This window comes from Balaenoptera acutorostrata, chromosome 11, assembly GCF_949987535.1.
Source record: "Balaenoptera acutorostrata chromosome 11, mBalAcu1.1, whole genome shotgun sequence".
Taxonomy (NCBI): domain Eukaryota; kingdom Metazoa; phylum Chordata; class Mammalia; order Artiodactyla; family Balaenopteridae; genus Balaenoptera; species Balaenoptera acutorostrata.
In genome coordinates, this window is record NC_080074.1 from 88,605,847 (window position 1) to 88,624,095 (window position 18,249).

At 36.6% G+C, this 18,249-nt stretch overlaps 1 protein-coding gene across 13 annotated transcripts in view; it reads left to right on the forward strand.

Moving 5' to 3' along the window:
* Nucleotides 1–8,367, forward strand: part of C2CD5 (C2 calcium dependent domain containing 5) — an 82,295-nt gene extending 73,928 nt beyond the window's left edge. For 4 of the 13 annotated variants that reach the window (XM_057556175.1, XM_057556178.1, XM_057556177.1 and 1 more), the window contains 5 exons: nt 880–930; nt 1,827–1,928; nt 3,259–3,449; nt 6,194–6,340; nt 7,038–8,367. In XM_057556175.1, coding sequence (XP_057412158.1) covers nt 880–930; nt 1,827–1,928; nt 3,259–3,449; nt 6,194–6,340; nt 7,038–7,169 — 623 coding nt within the window. In that variant the 3' untranslated portion in view covers nt 7,170–8,367. The remainder of the gene's footprint in view (nt 1–879; nt 931–1,826; nt 1,929–3,258; nt 3,450–6,193; nt 6,341–7,037) is intronic. The other 9 variants (XM_057556176.1, XM_057556180.1, XM_057556183.1 and 6 more) reach the window with 4 other exon arrangements.
* Nucleotides 8,368–18,249: the final 9,882 nt, after the last annotated feature.

Genomic DNA, 18,249 nt, shown 5'->3' on the forward strand with positions numbered 1-18,249 from the left:
GTATATTTACTTAGTTTATAATTTAAAAAAAGACTGGCTGACCCAAATTATTCTTAGTGTTTTTATGTGTTATTTCTATCTTGGCCACACTATATTCTCAGTTCTGAAATTCTTTGAAACAAAAATTCAAATAATGCTAGTGTGGATAGAGCCTGAACATTAGAAATAGATTATGAAGTTTTCTTTTTTTATAGTACTGTTTCAATTTGTACAATGACTTAAATATCTATAGTAAAAATATAAACTATCAGGGAGAATGCAGGATGCTGCTTTTATGAGCTTACTGTAAAGGGGATTCTAGTTTGGGATTCCTAGTTATTTCCGTGGAGAGCGGTCACCTTTTAGTTCCACAAAGTCTGGATAGCTCCAGAAGGAGCTGTTGAAAGCGAAGACCTTGAATGAAGGGGGCGGGTCAGGCTGAGGTTTGTGTTTATCGGTGAGACATAGGTCATTGCCTTGTCTGTAATTTTTAATCTTACTGGCTCTTCCACCACAAACATTTCCCTTCTGTTTTTCATTTCAGTTTTTCTTCCCAGTAGGTTGACCCTTTTCTCTGTTCAGTTTTCTCACGTCCTGCTTCCATCCCACTAACATTTGTTACTATGTTGATATTTTGTGTGTAGAGTTTCTGAAACTTTTTTTGTGTTATAGTAACAAGTAATCTTTCTTGGCATGGTATTTATTAATGGAGCTAGTTTTCATATATCAATAGAAACTGCGTTTTAAACCTAAATACTTCTATTTGGTTTACTTTTATAATGAAGCCATAAAGATTTCCTCCTATTCGTCTGGCTTTTAGAGAGTATTAACCAAGAGCAAAGAAGAGATACTGGCTTATATTTAGCACCCAAGCTAATGTTGTTCATATTGTCTTATTAGAACACCTGGAGAGTGCAAGTTCTAACTCAGGTATACCAGCTGCACAGAGAGGTGAGTTTGTCTAATTAAGCAAATAGTCTCCAAAGGTGTGAAATTCTAGTGTGGTGATTCATAAGCGTACAGACATCAGAGAAATGCACTGGACGATGGAATAGACACCAAAATGTGGCTTTATTGTAGTTAGAATGTGTCTTACAAAATAGTAATTAAACGAATATTTACATTTTTAGCATTTTAATAGTGTTCCACTTTCTAAAAATAAGGCTTTAGCTTTTTAACATTGTCTTTTAGCTCAGCAGTAGTAAAAGTTATTCTTTTTAAAATGAGAACTTGTTAGGCTCACACTTGCCCCTCACCCCATGTTATCAGAAGCTTTATTGCCAAAATCAGATGTGGAAATAGAATATTGACAACAATGACCCTTTGGCTTTCCTGTTACTATTGGTAGAAAGAAGATATTTTAATAAAAGATAAGTTAACTAGTGATTTTTTTTCATGTATTCTTCATTTGATTCTCATTATTTTTATTTTTGATTTCAGGGTAAAAATAGGGCAAGGAATTATTCACAAAGTTCTGATTGTAAATTAAAGCCCTGAATATAAACAGCTAAAACAGTGTGAAGTAAAAAGAATGGGAAATGAAGTTAGTTAAAACACAGCGTATGGTCCTTTCCCTGATCTCTCTGTTAGACCCGCTTCCATTCCCCCTAAGAGACCACACGGCTGTGACATCACCAAAGATGCTCAGCCAGCCGAGAACTTGGTTTTGGACAAATCAGTGTCTAAAGCTTGACTCTTTACTATCTCTCTTACCTGACTTGAAAAGGACCACTTTTTCCCCTAAGTTACAGTTAAATTACGTCATCGGAAGGAGTGTTATGACGAGTAAGAGACGTCATCCATATTTTTTCCTTGTTTTTTCTTTTGTTTTCTGTCTGTGTTTTCAGCAACGTCAGTTGATTACAGTTCCTTTGCAGACAGATGCAGCAGCTGGATAGAGCTCATTAAACTGAAAGCTCAGACCATAAGGCGTGGATCAATTAAGACAAGTAGGCGGATGTTTCTACCATGTTACAATCTGAGAAGCATATCCTTGATTTCCCAGTGGTGAAGGCTAGACCTGACTACTCAGTAATAACATTGCCAATCAATCATGTGTTGGAGTGTGAAAGCTGCAGACTCTAAAGGTCATTTAGCAAAAGCTATTGAAGGGCCTTTAGATTTTTTTAACTTTAACTGTAGGGTTGTGTTTTTAGTATTTTATTTTCATGAAGGTATTCTTGAAAGTATATAAATAGATATTATATCATCTAGCGTAAGGAAATGATGAGCTCTCTTATTGAAGAGACACTCTTCCAGGACCCAAGGTACTAGGTAGTGTACGGTATTTGTCAGTTTACTAAGAGCGATATCCTGAGTGATAAAAGAATGAGGTATTTCCAGAGAGAAAGTGGTCAACTCTTATCTCACTGCTAGACTCAGGATCAGTACTTACATGTTCTTTATCTATATTCCATGTGTTTTGGTAGACTTTGAGGTATTTGAGTGAAAGATTTTACATTAAAGGGAAGGAACTGTGTTTTAGAGAGAAGATCACAACATATGGAACCAGCCAGATCTGGTTTTGAATCCTAGTAGTGCCATTTTAATAGCTGTGTGACCTTGGGCAAGTGATTTAAGTTTTGTGAGCCTCAGTTTCCTCATGTGTAAAATGGAGATAATAACACCTACGTTGCTGGGTTGTTGTAAGGATTATATATATACATATATGTGTGTGTGTGTATATATATGTATATATGTCTGGTTTATAGTAGTTATTTGATAAGTGGTAGCTATTATTTGTTATTTTATGAACAAACAACTTTTAGACAGCCAAGGTCATTTGTTGAATTTTTTAAATTACGAGTTTGATCGAGAAGGTTTGGAAAAGAAACCTACTACAACTAGTTAAGATATGGTTTATCTACAAGTTGACAATGATGAAGTCGTCTGAAAAAAAGATGGAAAAAAGTGCACTGGGAAATGTAACAACTTTCACACTCTCCTTGTAATAATTTGTTCCTACAGCAGATAATTTTTAATGCTCTACCGCTTTTTCTTCACTTTTATAACGATCATTGTGTGTGTAGCTCCACCTCATCAACATTTTCTTTTGCAGGAATGCCATTTTTCTTCCAAAAGATTCCATTCCAGCATTTCCTCTTATGTTTTTCTTTCTCTCTCTATTTTTAATTGCATGCAGTGCATGATAATTTCTTTCATGACATGGCTTAGCCTCACAGACAGCTGAATGTTGTCACCACTTATTTGGAAACCTTAGGGAATAATTGAGTCACCAGCATATGATCTTGATGCTTTCTCTTCTTTCTCCAATTTTAGCTGTGACAGTCGAAAAAGCAAGTCCAGTGGGTGAAGGAAATTTCCGGAATCGCTCTTCTCCACCTTGTGCAAATTCTACAGTTGGGGTGGTTAAGATGACACCTCTTTCCTTCATTCCTGGAGCAAAAATAACGAAATATCTTGGGATAATTAACATGTTTTTTATTCGGGAAACCACTTCTCTTCGTGAGGTAATTTTATAGTTGTTATTTCATTGTTTTTGTGCGTTTTCTGTGGTTGAAGATATTAGTATCAAAACCAGACAAGTTTCAAATTGGTTGTTTATTTGCCAGAAGTAACACACACACACACACACACACACACACACACACACACACACACACACACACACACACACACACACACACACACCCCCTTTTTTTCATAACCTGTCTGGATTGTCTCTAGCAGCTAGTATCATCTAAAGAGTTGTTTTGGGTTTAATCCCATTTGTTATTAGAAACTCCAGGTCCTTATCATGTGGTAACTAAAACAAATAAACGTATCCATGTTTGATTAGAGGTTTTAAAACAGCCCTGAAAGAACAGCTTAGTCTTCTCAGTAGATATTTGCCTGAGATATATTTAAATAGCAATTTTTAAGGGTTTACATTTAGAAATAGTAAGGGGCTGTATCATGGAGAGATGTCTTGGGGATTGTTTATGTCATTTAGCTCTATTGTTTTCTTCCTCTGAACAAGACTGAGGCTGCTTGTTTACCTCTCCTCTCGCCATCAGTGTGTAAAAATGTTTGTTCAGGTTCTTACCTCACACTGGCTGGGTATCATTAAACTTTAATTTGTTTTTTAAGTAACAGCAGTTCTAATCTTCTACTTGATGTAGTCAAAGTTAAGAATCAGAGTCAGCCTATTATATTTTGCATTACAGAGGAATTTAAACTCAAGAAAAGATTATATTTCTATTTGTCTTATGTTGTGGAGCAGGACTGCTAAGCAAATTATTGTGAATGGGGAAATTTTTAAATTATTTAGGTGTGAAACCCAATAAACTCTTCAAAATTTACTTCAGCGGTAGTTTGTATTTTTAAAAAGTGTGTTCATTATAAACATGACTTAACTATGCTTTTTCCCCATTGCTTCACTAGCAGTGTTTCTATACTTTCTTGGAAATAACAGCTGCTTATTAATTTTTGATATCATGCTCACCCTCCTGCACCTAGCACAGTGCCTGGTGCAGAGTAAACATAAATTGTTTTTGTGTAAATGAGGGAGTGACTTCTGACAGATTAACTAATTAGATAGATGTTTCCTTTAAGATAAATTACTTTTTAAAATCATATTCTAATTGTGTTGAGATGGGAAAGAAACTATCTTAAGATACTCTCAAAAACCTTTTAGTGTAGAATTAAAATAGGTGACACTTTTAAGTCCATTAAGTTTGACAAAGAAATTTGAGTGTGAGAAGCTGGCATAGATTGGTGAATTGACCTTTTCCGGTTGCTCTTACTAGCACATGGATATTGTACTATTGAATCCATAAAATGTTATTTCCTAAGTGCCTTCTCTACTGCTTAAGCAACCATACCCCAAAATGTTACTTCACAGTAGATTTCCTTTCAGTAGAGATTTGTAATATTAACTGTATGGTATAATATCCCAAATTTATTCATTGCTTGATGAATTATTTGCTTACAATTATATAATCTTTTAAAAATTACCCCTCTGTAGTCTCTGTTACTCTGCTATCAGAATTTCTTGATTTGAGATGGAGGAGGAAAACTGATAAAAGTAAAAGAAAAAACTGTCCCAGGTGATGATTGAGTCAGAGGCAGGCTGACACAACTCACTTATTAATTCCTTAATTACAAAGAGAGATACCTGTACAAAACTTTATGTAGGATCCTGTGGCTTTTCAGAAAGATAAGACCTGGACTAATGGTTCTTCTAACAGTGTATTAAATTTTGCCCTTAACCTCCAGTTTAAAGTTGGAAATTTCTTCCTAGACTATAAATAACATCCAGTAAAATTTGTGGAAAACTTAGGTTGAAAAGCATTTTAAGCTCTCACTTAGCCTTTGGTGTCTGTTTTGTTTGTTTTTGAACACTGAAAAAGTTCCCCAAACTATTGGATTTCATTCCCTAACTAATATGTACGGACCACTTAGTACGTGCATCTGTTGAAGTAGGTGTTAGCGTATGTAGTTGTGAGCACAGCAGAGTCAGTTCCTGACCTGATGGGATTTAGTCTAGTGGAACTCAGGCATGGTGGACAGTAAATAAATAATCATGTGATTAATAGGTAACTCCTAGTAATAGTAAGTCATATAAAGAAATACAACAGGGCCTGTCAGAGAATATAATGGGAGAACTTAATTTAGATCTGATAAGGAAGGTTTCTCTGAGGAAGTCACATGTAAACCAGGACCTGAAGAATTGAGTAAAAATTACCCTGGTGGAAAATTCGGTGTGGAACCTTTATGTGCAATGACCCCGAGGCAGGAAAAGATGTCAAACCTTTGAGAAAGTGAAGAAGACAAGTGCGACTGGAGCCTGGTTCATTTTCAGAATAGGAGATGCGGATAACAGGGAAGTCTCATTGTTTATATTTACCATCAATTTATTTGAGTGATGTTGGGAACGACTTGATAGAGGGAGGTGCTGAAGATGGAGGGACAGTTAGAACTCTTGCTCTGCCATCTGTCTGCCAGCTCTGTGGTCCTGGCTCGTCATGGGCACGTCACAGATTCTCTGAGCTTCAGTTTCATCATCTGTAAAATGAAGATAGTAATCCCTGTCATAGACATGTGCTCAGTAAAGGTTTGTTCGTTCATGCAACAAATCCCATTATGGAGGGAATTAAAATGATTGTCCGTTATATTAAGATCACTTAAGATGCTTTAATATGTATTCTTTGATGTTTGATGTACATTAGTTTACACATGTATCCAGTTTGGTTTTTTGCGCGTCATCATTTAGGAAGGAGGTGTCAGTGGTTTTCTCCATGCTTTTATTGCTGAAGTGTTTGCGATGGTGAGAGCTCACGTGGCTGCACTGGGAGGGAATGCTGTTGTCTCCTACATAATGAAGCAGTGTGTCTTCATGGAGAATCCAAATAAGAACCAGGTGAGATGGGGTTAAAAACCTCTGCTGGCGGGAACCTGTGAATGTATCCATGGCCTTTTCACCTCCCACCCTCCCCTGAAAAAGAGAATTGCTCTTCAAAGCTCTTTGATTCTAGAGGCTTAAAACATGTTTTAATGAATATGTTGGTAACCGTGGTCCTGCATAGGTCAGATGCTGTTTTCACATCCCCAGTGATTAGTTATTATTCTTAAATACCTCTGGCAGTTTTGCTCCTAAATTACTGTTTCCACCACCTTCTTGGTGGGTCTTTGGGATCCAGTGATGGCTAACGGAGGACAGTTAAAGACGCCCTCTGGTTTGGAATGTGATGCTGTCTAGTGCTAACTGCCCTGCTGGTGAGGAGTACATCAGATGGGGCCACACCGTTTGTTTATTTCTGATAAGTAACATAATTCTGGTAATGGGGACAAGGGAATGTTGCTTAGGTTAAATCTTAGAATAAATTTCTTTTATCAGTTTGTTAATAACTCACTTACAGTTGTTAAAGATCCCTTTAAAAACTTGAATAACTAGATTAATGAGTTTCTTTGTTTCCTGTGAATTGCCTTCTTATCCTTTGCTCATTTTTCTCTTGGGTTGTACGCTTTTTCAGCTCTACGGCACTGCCCCCAGGGTAGCAGAAGAGTATGAGCGTGTTGTTGAGTCTGTGACTGAACATGTCCTGTTGTTCTTATAGGCACAGTGTCTTATAAACGTAAGTGGTGATGCAGTGGTTTTTGTTCGTGAATCTGAATTAGAAGTGGTGTCAACTCAGCAACCTGCTGCCAACTGCCAGCCCTCATGTACTGGAGGAGAAGTTACAACCTGAAGTCAGTTAGAAAGAATGAGCTCCACTAAATGACATTCATGGGTCTCCTTTGTTTTGTCATTCGTTTATCTTACTAGACATAAAAAATGAACTTGAGAGAATTGAGGAACAATTGATACATTCTGAGTATATTTGATTCGTCTGGGATCACTTGGAGGCCTGAGAATTTTCAAATCTTGACATTTTATTTCAGCCAGCCTAGACAGACAGGCCCCGAGGAGCTTTGACCCCACCTCCCCACCCAGGAAGTTCAGATAAATTTCTCTGAGAACTGTAGTAAAGATGGAAGCTATGTATAATTTATGTTGATTTTAATAAAATCATAATTTAGAAAATGAAATGGTAAGATTATCAGGAAATTAGGATAGCTATCCTAGTGTAATTTAGAAAAACTAAGCAAGAAATGAACAAATTGTTAATGAGTAAGTAATCTGATTCGAGGAATGTATGGGGAAAATGGAGAAGAGTTTTCAGAAAGCTGTGCGGGTTTCTGAATATGTTATTTTGATGAGGAATTTGGTAACAACTGAAAGGGAAAATTGCTTCAGCCATCTTTGAAAAAGAAGTTAAAATTCTGCAACTTGTATCCATAATATGTCCTAACTACTGGAAAAGAAAAGTAATTTATCAGAGCCAGTGTCCTTCCATTGGAAGTTTAAATAAGGAAGGAGGAAAAAAACTACTATATAACTCTGTTTCTAGCCAAGTTTCAATTTGTGTTTAATTTGTCTGGAAGAGGCTTGGCTTCAGCTGGGAAGAAAAGGCCAGTGAATTTTGTTGAAGTAGTTAAAATATAGTTGATCTAGAAGGAACAAAATTATTTTCTAATAAAGTCATACTGTACTCCCACCAAATAAACAGAATTTTAGTAATATCTTAGGGATTTTTGATGGTGAGTTAGACTGTATTTGGCATAGAGTTTGGAAATGTAACTTGAATGTAAATATGCTGCAGAATGTTGAATATATAGATAGAAATACTTTTCTTGTCAATGCCAAATACCTATTACAAATGAACCTTTAAAAGTACATTCCTCCTTTGCACAACAAAATTTCTTTATAAAACTCATGATTTTGCTCTTCCAGGATAACAACTGCCCTAAAGATTAGGAGTCATTTCCTTGTTATCACAGGTGTCAATATTTTTCTGTACTTCGTTTATAATTTTATTTTTTAAATAAAAAGTTTATAAACTGGAATATTCCTAAATCTCTTTTTTTGCCTCTTTGATGTAGCACTGTCAGTGGTCAGAAATCACTTTCCATCTGATCATCTCCATTCATTTCTTTAGTCAACAATCATCTGTTGTGCGTCTACCATATGCAAGGCCCTGTTCTTAATTTGGGGGGAAAAATACATATGTAATTGTGCTACTCTCATTGCCTTTGGTAGGAAACCTGCACTGTTAAGTGAGAAAATGTGTGTAGCTTGGGATGAAGGTAGCTTCCCCAAGGAAATGATACTTAAGCTCAGTCTGGAAAAATAGGCAGGTCCCTGGAATTGACTGACTTGTTCATAGTTTTATCCATCCATCCATCCATCCATCCATCCATGCGGCAGCTATTTTGGGATTCCTGAGTATGTTTCTGAGTCCTTTCTTGGCAGGGGATTAATAATGTAATTATCACTAATTGAGTACCTGTTTCGTGCCATATCCTGTGCATATGCATTATTACTAATTCTTAAAACAAAACTAGCTGGGTGGCGTTATCTCCATTTTGGTCTGAATATTTGGATACTCAACAGGGGCACAGGCCGATTTCTAGAAAAGCCAGAGTTACAGAACTCAGGCTTGCTGTCTGCAGACCCAGGCCGTTTGCTCAGTGTGGGTTACCTGTGAAGTACAGTCAGCCCATGCCAAGATCGGCTCCTTCCAGAAAAGCTGATGTTACCTGATGCCCCAAGAGTTGCTGCTGTTCCCTGTGTGTGGATTCCCTCAGAAACATCATTTTAGACGTGCTGGGACTTAATCTTTTGGAAATATTGAGGCCAGTTATGGGGTTTAAGGGCACACCTCATAGTATCTCTTTCATTCTTCATTGCTGCTCCAAAGCTTAACTACACAATTTAACCAATACTTTGTTAGATTTGCTAAACTCACTGTCCCATTTCCTCCACCTCCTACTCTGCTGTAATCCATCACCATCTGGCTTCCATCACCTGATCTACCCCTAAATTTGAACATGCCAAGGATGCAAGTGTTGGATTTCAATATTGCAGCATCGGATAGCTGACAGGCTTCTTCATGCATGCACATATAATTTTTCATAAATGCATAAATCGGATCATGTACATAATTTTTAAATAGAGTGGTTTTATTTTTTACCTTTTCACCTAGATTTCTCTTCCCCATCTCATCCCTCCCAATCCATGTTAATAACCTAGTATGTATCCTTCTTACATATTAAAGTATGCTAATGAGGTATAATTTACATTCAATAAAATTTAAGTGTACAAGTTTTGACAAATAGATTCAGTTGTGTAACCAAGATAAAGTACATTTCGTCCCCCGAAGAGCACACCCTGTTCCCTTTTGCAGTCAGTTCACTTCCCCTTCCATGTAAATAGGATCTTGTGCTTGGTAAATTTCACGTAGTATAATACTTTCTAGATATCTGCATCCCCATTTGGACAACATTTTTGGCTATTATGAATAAAACTTTTTTATGTAAGTTCACACTTTCCTGTGAAAATAGGATTTCTGTTCTATGGGGTTGACTTCTTATTGATAATCTGCCCTATGTGTGACAAAACTTCCCCTGATTTTGCTGTCCATCCATGTAGCTTATGGCAACTTTGATCATATCCAAACTTGTAATTTTATTATAGATAGTACGACTTTCCTTCCTTAGATTCCCTGAGTTAAGATGAGCTCCCCTCGAGTTTTTGGCTGTCTTGCAGGTTCTTCCAACTTGTCCTGAATTGCTTTCATCTTGCTGGCTGCCCATCAGACTTGCTGCCTTCATTATTTGTTATTAGATAAATGCCATCACCACTTGACCAGTTTTAGCTTGAGTCAGACACCTGAGAGATTCAAAGCCCACAGTCTTCCCACGATAATCCCCCAGCCTCACTGAACGAGATGCAGAAAAATGTAGAAGCATGAAAATGTACGTTATGCGAAAGCAACATATTTATTGACAAACACTTTGTAGCTTTTTCTTTTTTCAGGGGGAGGGTCTTTCAACGAGTACTTTGAGAATCTGATCTAAGCTCTGTACCTTGTCTCCAGAAAAATAAGCATACATGTAAAATTTTGCACACTACTTCAGGAGGTTTATCAAAACCTCTTTGTTGACCTCAAGTTAAATCTAGTATAGGCTGAATGGAGGGGAATAAGGAACCAGGCTGAAGGAAATATTAGGAAGGATTGGGTAAATCCTATCCTAAAAAGTTTGACTTTTCTCCAGTAGAAAAGTCAAGACATTTTTAGGATTAGACTTTTAAACATTAAAAAATACGTATTTGTAGTAGGCAGAATAATGGCCCTCCTGCCACCCCCCTCAAAGCTGAATCTCCAGGGCCTGTGAATCTATTACCTTACATGACAAAAGGGACTTTGAAGTTAGGATCAAAGCTAAAGACCTTGAGATGGGGAAATTATCCAAGGTTATCTTCGAGGGTCCTCGAATCTAATCAGTTGAATCCTTAAAAGTGGAAAGGAGGGGTAGAAGAGTAGGTCAGAGAGATTCGATGAGAGGTGAACTCAACCTGCTGGCTTTCAAGAAGGAAGAAGGGAGCTACAAACCAAGGAATGTGGGTGGCATCTGGATGCTGACAGCCAGCAAGGAAACAGGGTTCTCAGTTCTACAACTGCAAGGAACTGAATTTTGCCAACAACTTAAATGGGTGAGGAAACGGATTCTCCCCTCGAGCCTCTAGAAAGGAACAGGGCCGAAGCCAACAGCTTGGTTTTAGCCTGGTGAGACCCACGTCAGACTTATGACCTGTGGAACTGTAAGATAAACTTAAGTCACTCAGTTTGTGATCATTTGTTATGGTAACAGTGGAAAACTAATACAAGTTCTCATAAGTTTAAACTGTAGAGATATAGTTCAAGTATCAAGTTACCATAGTTATGCCGTTTATGATAACATCTAATATGAAATGCTTCGCAGACTCAAAGTACAATTGTAACTTTTACTTTCCAATTTATTTTTTAATACACATCTGAATAATTAGCAGAAATCCATAATCTCCAGTCTTTGAAGTCATCGTCAATTCTAGGAGCTTGACACAGTCGCCCAGATATTCAATCAGCTTCCAGAACATCTTTGGTTTGCATTTGCTTCTCACTGCCACATGGTGTCGCTGTTGGAATGGGTTCCACATAGTAGAAGATGTTGGTCTTCTGCAGCAAGGGTGCCAAACCGGCCAAGACTCCCATACAGGTTTCCAGGATTCTTTAGCAGGTAATTTCCTCCATGCCTACTCCATTCGAGGAAGGCTGCCAAGTTTCAGTTCCTAGTGCTCAGCAGCCGTCAATTGAGTTGTGAGAGCTATAAATTCTAGATGTCAGGTTTTTTTTTTAAAATATGTATTTTGCAAACATCTCCCCTCAGTCTGTGGCTTATTTCGTGCTCTTTAAACATTATCTTTTGAGGAAAAGAAGTGTTTAATTTTGATGAAGTCTAATTCTTTTTTTTTCTTTTTTGGTTCGTGCTGTGTTCTATCTAAGAAATTTTTGCCTGATGAACCTCACAAACATTTCCTAGAAATTTCACAGTGTTTGGCTTTACATTTAGGTACATGATCATTTCAAGTTACGTTTTTATATGGTGTGAGGTAGGGGTCAAGGATTTATTCATTCATTCATTTGCTTGCATATGGATGTCCAATTGCTCCAGCAATGGACAATGTTGACTAGCTTTTCTACATTGGATTGACATGGCATCTTTGTTGAAAATTCATTTTTAGTATATACAAGTATAATTGATTTTTTACATTGATCTTGCATCCTGCAGCCATGTATTGATTCTAGTAGATTTTTCCGTGTTTCTTTGGAGTTTTTATGTAGACAATCATTTTATGATTGTACATGGGGACAGTTTTATTTATTCCTTTGAATCTAAATAGCTTATATTTATTTTTCTTGTTCCTTACTAAATTGTCCTTATTAATTATTACCTTATTAAATTATTAAGTAAATATAATGTAGAGTGATAAGAGTGGATATTCTAGCCTGTTCCAGACCTCAGGGGGAAGGCATTCACTATTAAGTATGATGTTATCTGTGGGTTTTTCCAACATGCTCTGAATTTTATCAAGTGCTTATTCTTCATCTACTGAGATGATCAGATGAATTTTCTTCTTCAGTTTGCGGATATGGTGAATTACACTTATTGATTTTCAAATGTTAAAACCAAATTTTCAAATGTTAAACAAAATGTTCCCTCCTTTTTTATTTTCCAGAAGTTTGTCTAAAATTGATGCTATTTTTTTCCATAAATGTGCGATAGAATTTGCCTATGAAGCCATCTAAGTCTTGAGTTTTCTTTGTTCAAATATCTTTAACTATAAATTGATTTTATTGAATTTATTAATAGATATGGGGCTGTTCAGGTTATCTTTTTCTTCTTGTGTAAGCATTGGTAGTTTGTGTCTAAGTAATTTATTTTTTCTGATTTGTGGTTTATTGCTATAAAGTTATTAATACTAGCTCCTTATTTATCTTTGTAATATCTGTGGGAACTGTAGTGATGTATCCTCTTTAATTCCTGATATCGGTAATTTGCGGCTCCTCACTTCTTTTCTTGATAAACTTGGCTGGAAGTTTATCTCATTAATTGACTTCTTCAAAGAACCCGCTTTTGGTTTTACTGATTTTACTCTATTGTTTTTTCCTCTGTTGTCAATGCTATTTGACTCTGCTCTTATATTTATATTTCCTTCCTGACACTTGTTTTGGTTTAATTTGCTCTTATTTTTCTAGTTTCTTCTAAGGTGGAAGCTTAGATCATTGATTTGAGGCCTTTCTTCTTTTCTAATATATAAAAGTGAATTTGACACATTTCTCTATATACACTACTTTAAGAGGCTTCCCAAATTTTGATATGTTGTTTTCATTAAATTCAAAATATTTTACAATTTTCCATTTTACTTCCTCTTGGACTAATGGGTTATTTAAAAGAGTGTTGTTTAGGGATTTTTCCAGTTATATTTTTTGTGGTGATAACAAGATCTAGTCTCTTAGCAACTTTGAAGCTTGTAATACAGTATTGTTGACCATGCTCTGCATTAGAGCTCCAAGACTTACTTATCTACTATTTGCAAGTTTGTACCCTTAAACAACATCCCCCCAAAGCCCACCCCATCTTCATCCCAGGCCCTGGTAACCACCATTCTGCTCTCTGTTTTTTACGAGTTTGGCTTTTTTATTTTAAAATATGTATTATTTATTTATTTATTTATTTATTTATTTATTTATTTATTTATTTGATTTATTGATATAATTGACATGTAACCTTGTGTAACTTTAAGGTGTACATGTTGATTTGATACATTTATATATTGCAATAGGATTAGCACCATACTGTTAACTAACACCTCTATTTCAACATGTAATTACCATTTCTTTTTTGTGGTGGGAATAATTAAGATCTAGTCTCTTAGCAAGTGTTACATTTGCAGTACTACAGTATTGTTGTCTATAATCACTATACTATACAAGTTGGATTTTTTTAAGATTCCACATACTTTACAGTATTTATATTTGTCTTTTTTTGTCTGACTTATCTCACTTAGCATAATGTCCTCAAGGTCTGATTTTTTTATTTCATTTTATCTTCAATATTGACATATAAACCATGCCTCTTCTTAAAAAAGTTTTGATAGTTGTTTAGCCTTTTCAATATATACTTTTAATTTATCACAGTCAACCATCAAATAATAGTATAGTATTTCTTCCTTCAAATAAACTAGCATAATTACTTTGCAGTTTGAGAATATTCTCTGAATGATTGCAATCAATTTTACTTTTTTATTTCATTTTTCTTCCTTTAGGCTTTATCAGCTTCCTGGGGTGAATACTTAGCTTGTTTATTGTCATTCTTAGTTTCTCATAAGTGTATCTAAAGTTATAAATTCCCCTGCAATTGCTCTTTTATCATCCCACAAGTTTAATGCAGTATTCTTATTTTTAAATCTGAATATTTATAATTACCGTTATGATGTCTTCATCAGTCTATAAATTATTTAGAAGTGTATTTCTAGTTTCCAGATACATGGTTTTTTTGTTTTTTTGTTTTTTACTTTGTTGTTTTCTAATTAAGTTGCACTATGATAAAATACTGTGATCTCAAGGAAAAGTTCTTTGAAAATTGCTGAAAATTCCCTGGTTGTTTTTCTATTCAGTTTGTGTAACTGTTTCGTATGCACTTGAAAAGAAAATTTGTTACATGCAAGTTATGTATCTCTGTATTATCTATCTAACATCTATCATGGATCTATAAAATCAAGCTTGTTAATTATGTTATTAAATCTTCTACATCCTTACCACTATTTTTATCCACTTGACCTATCAATTTCTGAGAGAGGTGAATGTGACATATTGATTACATTGATGACCCTAAATAATGGCCTCTGGGTAACCATGCATTTAGTATATGACTTTGTGACACCTACCATCAAGAGGTGGAATCTGTTTCTCCATATCTTGAGTTTGGGCTGGCCTCCTGCCTTGCATTGGCCAATAGGATAAAGCAGAAGTAATGATTTGCCTACACTGAGCCTAGATCACAGATGTATTATGTGCTTCTGCTTTCTCTCTGGAACCTCTGCCTTGCCATGCAGACAGGCCCTGGCTAGTCTGAGAAACTCTGTGAAGCAAAGATAAGTCATCCTAACTGGGTCCATCCTGCACTTGAATTAATTAACTGAAGTGTAGATTCATGAATAATAGCAAAGGACAATTATTTTAAGCCAGAGAGTTTTGGGGTAATTTTTATAAAGGAATAACTAACTGATACATAGCATTAAACATTTCCACTGTAATTATGCAGTTGCCAATTTGTCTTTATAACTTTGGCACTTTTACCTTTTATATTTTGAGGCTACGACTTTAGGTGCATGATATTTTACAATTTTCATATGATTTTTGTTGTTTATATCGTTTACCAATATAAATATCTGTTATTAATGTGAAATGTATTCCCACTAATGCATTTTTTAAAAATCACATTTATATTTTGAACAATATGAACACTGATATACCAATTTTCTTTGGGTAATTTTGCCTGATATACTTTTTCCCCAACCCATTATATTTTTAATTCTCTGTGAATTTTTGTTCTGATTGTGTCTTTTCTGTGTGGTCCACCATTCCTTTGCTTGTTTTTTCTTTTCTCTTTCTCTGTTTTCTGTTGAATCGATCAAGTCCTCTCACTTTTTTTGTCCTTATGAGCTAGATAATTGAGATTTCAAAAGCAAATGTTTAATATCCTGCTTTCCTCTATGTGTGTTCAGAAGCAATTGAGAGATGGACAGGAGGAAGGCAGATGGCAATCAAATGCCACCTTTATTACTAATGACGGTTTTGGAGAGTGTGACTTTAAGTCTACCATCTCTGCATTAGACAGACTTACCTGGTCCCTAACAGTGTTGAAGGACCACAGGACCCCTTCCTTACAGAGGAGCAAAGCAGAGCAGGGCAGAATGCATGGTCTCTGCTGATAAGCTGATCCCAAGACAGGTAGGAGATTAGAAAGGACTGAGCTGAGTGTTCAGTTATTGGAAGAGATCATCAAGAGGATGTGACCACCGTTTGACCCCCGAGCTGGACCAGGGCAATCAGAAGCCCCTCTCCCCCTCCCCTCCCCTTGGAATGTATGTTCTGCCCACCTTTCCCACAGCCAAAGCCATTTTCAAGGATGCAGCCTTGAGAGAGTGAGGTGTTGTTGAGACCATCTGGAGTCTATCTGTGACTGAACCCAATTAAGGTCTCTGCATAGACTTTTAAGATTCTGTTGGGCGGGTGCGGAGATCTACTCAACTTGTGGTCCCAAGATGAGCCTCCTAAGTAAGTAAGTTCCATGCTGATTACACCTGCCACCTACCAGTCTGGAGTGGTCTGCCTCTTTCTTTGGTCTCTCCTTGCCCTCTGTGTGCAGGGTCAGTTTGAGAAGCAACAAGTTGCCTCTCCCAACCATCATTCAGAGAGGTAATTTTGTTTCTACTGGACAAGAGTGAGAAGGCGTGGCCTAAGTGCCCGGGAGTATTATTTTAATAAAAATCACCCCTAGAAGCAGAAGAAGGAGAGGCATAAGTATTCTCCCCAAATAAGTCATATATTCCATGTTTATTCTTTTAGTGATTACCCTCACATTCTTCATATATCCATTTCCTACAGCTGTAGCAGTAACAATTAGCACAGATTAGGTGGTTTAAAACAACACACATTTATTCTTTTTCAGTTCTGGAGGCCAGAAGTCTGAGAGGATCACTGGGCTGAGGTCGAGGTGACGGCAGGGCTGAGCTCCTTCCAGGCGCTCTAGGGCGTAAATCTGCTTCCTTTTTTTTTCAGCATCTAGAGCTGCATTCGTTACATTTCTTGGCTGTGGCCCCTTCCTCCATCTTCAAAGCCAGAAATTTAGCATCTTGCTTCAGTCATCACATTATCCTCTGGCTGTGCTACCATCATATCTTTTATGTGGACACTTGTGGTTACATTTAGGACCCACCTGGATAACCCAGGATAATCTTCCAACCTCAAGATCCTTAATCCCATCTGCAAACTCCCTTTGCCATATAAAATAATATTCACAGGTCTGGAGATTAGGACGTGGCTATCTCTGGGGACCATTATTCAGCCTACCACATATATGTTCTTAATATGTGATTTCTCTAACAAGTCTAAGCTTAAAGTGTCTCTATCCTCCCAAATAAGCAAAGAGTTAATGTTGTTGTCTATGATTTTTAATTCTCACATTTTAAAATATATACAACTTGTGGTTTTTCTTTTTTTTGACGTCTTTACTGGAGTATAATTGCTTTACAATGGTGTGTTAGTTTCTGCTTTATAACAAAGTGAATCAGCTATATATATACATATAGCCCCATATCTCCTCCCTCTTGCATCTCCATCCCACCCCTCTAGGTGGTCACAAAGCACTGAGCTGATCTCCCTGTGCTATGTGGCTGCTTCCCACTAGCTATCTATTTTACATTTGGTAGTGTATATATGTCCATGCCACTCTCTCACTTTGTCACATCTTACCCTTCCCCCTCCCCATATCCTCAAGTCCATTCTCTAGTAGGTCACATTTAGGTCTTTAATCCATTTGAGTTTATTTTTGTATATGGTGTTAGGGAGTGTTCTAATTTCATACTTTTACATGTACCTGTCCAGTTTTCCCAGCACCACTTATTGAAGAGGCTGTCTTTCTCCACTGTATATGCTTGCCTCCTTTATCAAAGATAAGGGAACCATATGTGCCTGGCTTTATCTCTGGGCTTTCTATCCTGTTCCATTGATCTATGTTTCTGTTTTTGTGCCAGTACCATACTGTCTTGATTACTGTAGCTTTGTAGTATAGTCTGAAGTCAGGGAGTCTGATTCCTCCAGCTCCATTCTTCGTTCTCAAGACTGCTTTGGCTATTCGGGGTCTTTTGTGTTTCCATACAAATTGTGAAATTTTTTGTTCTAGTTCTGTGAAAAATGCCAGTGGTAGTTTGATAGGGATTGCATTGAATCTGTAGATTGCTTTGGGTAGTAAAGTCAATTTCACAATGTTGATTCTTCCAATCCAAGAACATGGTATATCTCTCCATCTGTTTGTAGCATCTTTAATTTCTTCCGTCAGTGTCTTATAGTTTTCTGCATGCAGGTCTTTTGTTGCCTTAGGTAGGTTTATTCCTAAGTATTTTATTCTTTTTGTTGCAGTGGTAAATGGGAGTGTTTTCTTAATTTCTGTTTCAGATTTTTCATCATTAGTGTATAGGAATACAAGAGATTTCTGTGCATTAATTTTGTATCCTGCTACTTTACCAAATTCATTGATTAAATCTAGTAGTTTTCTGGCAGCATCTCTAGGATTCTCTATGTGTAGTATCATGTCATCTGCAAATAGTGACAGTTTTACTTC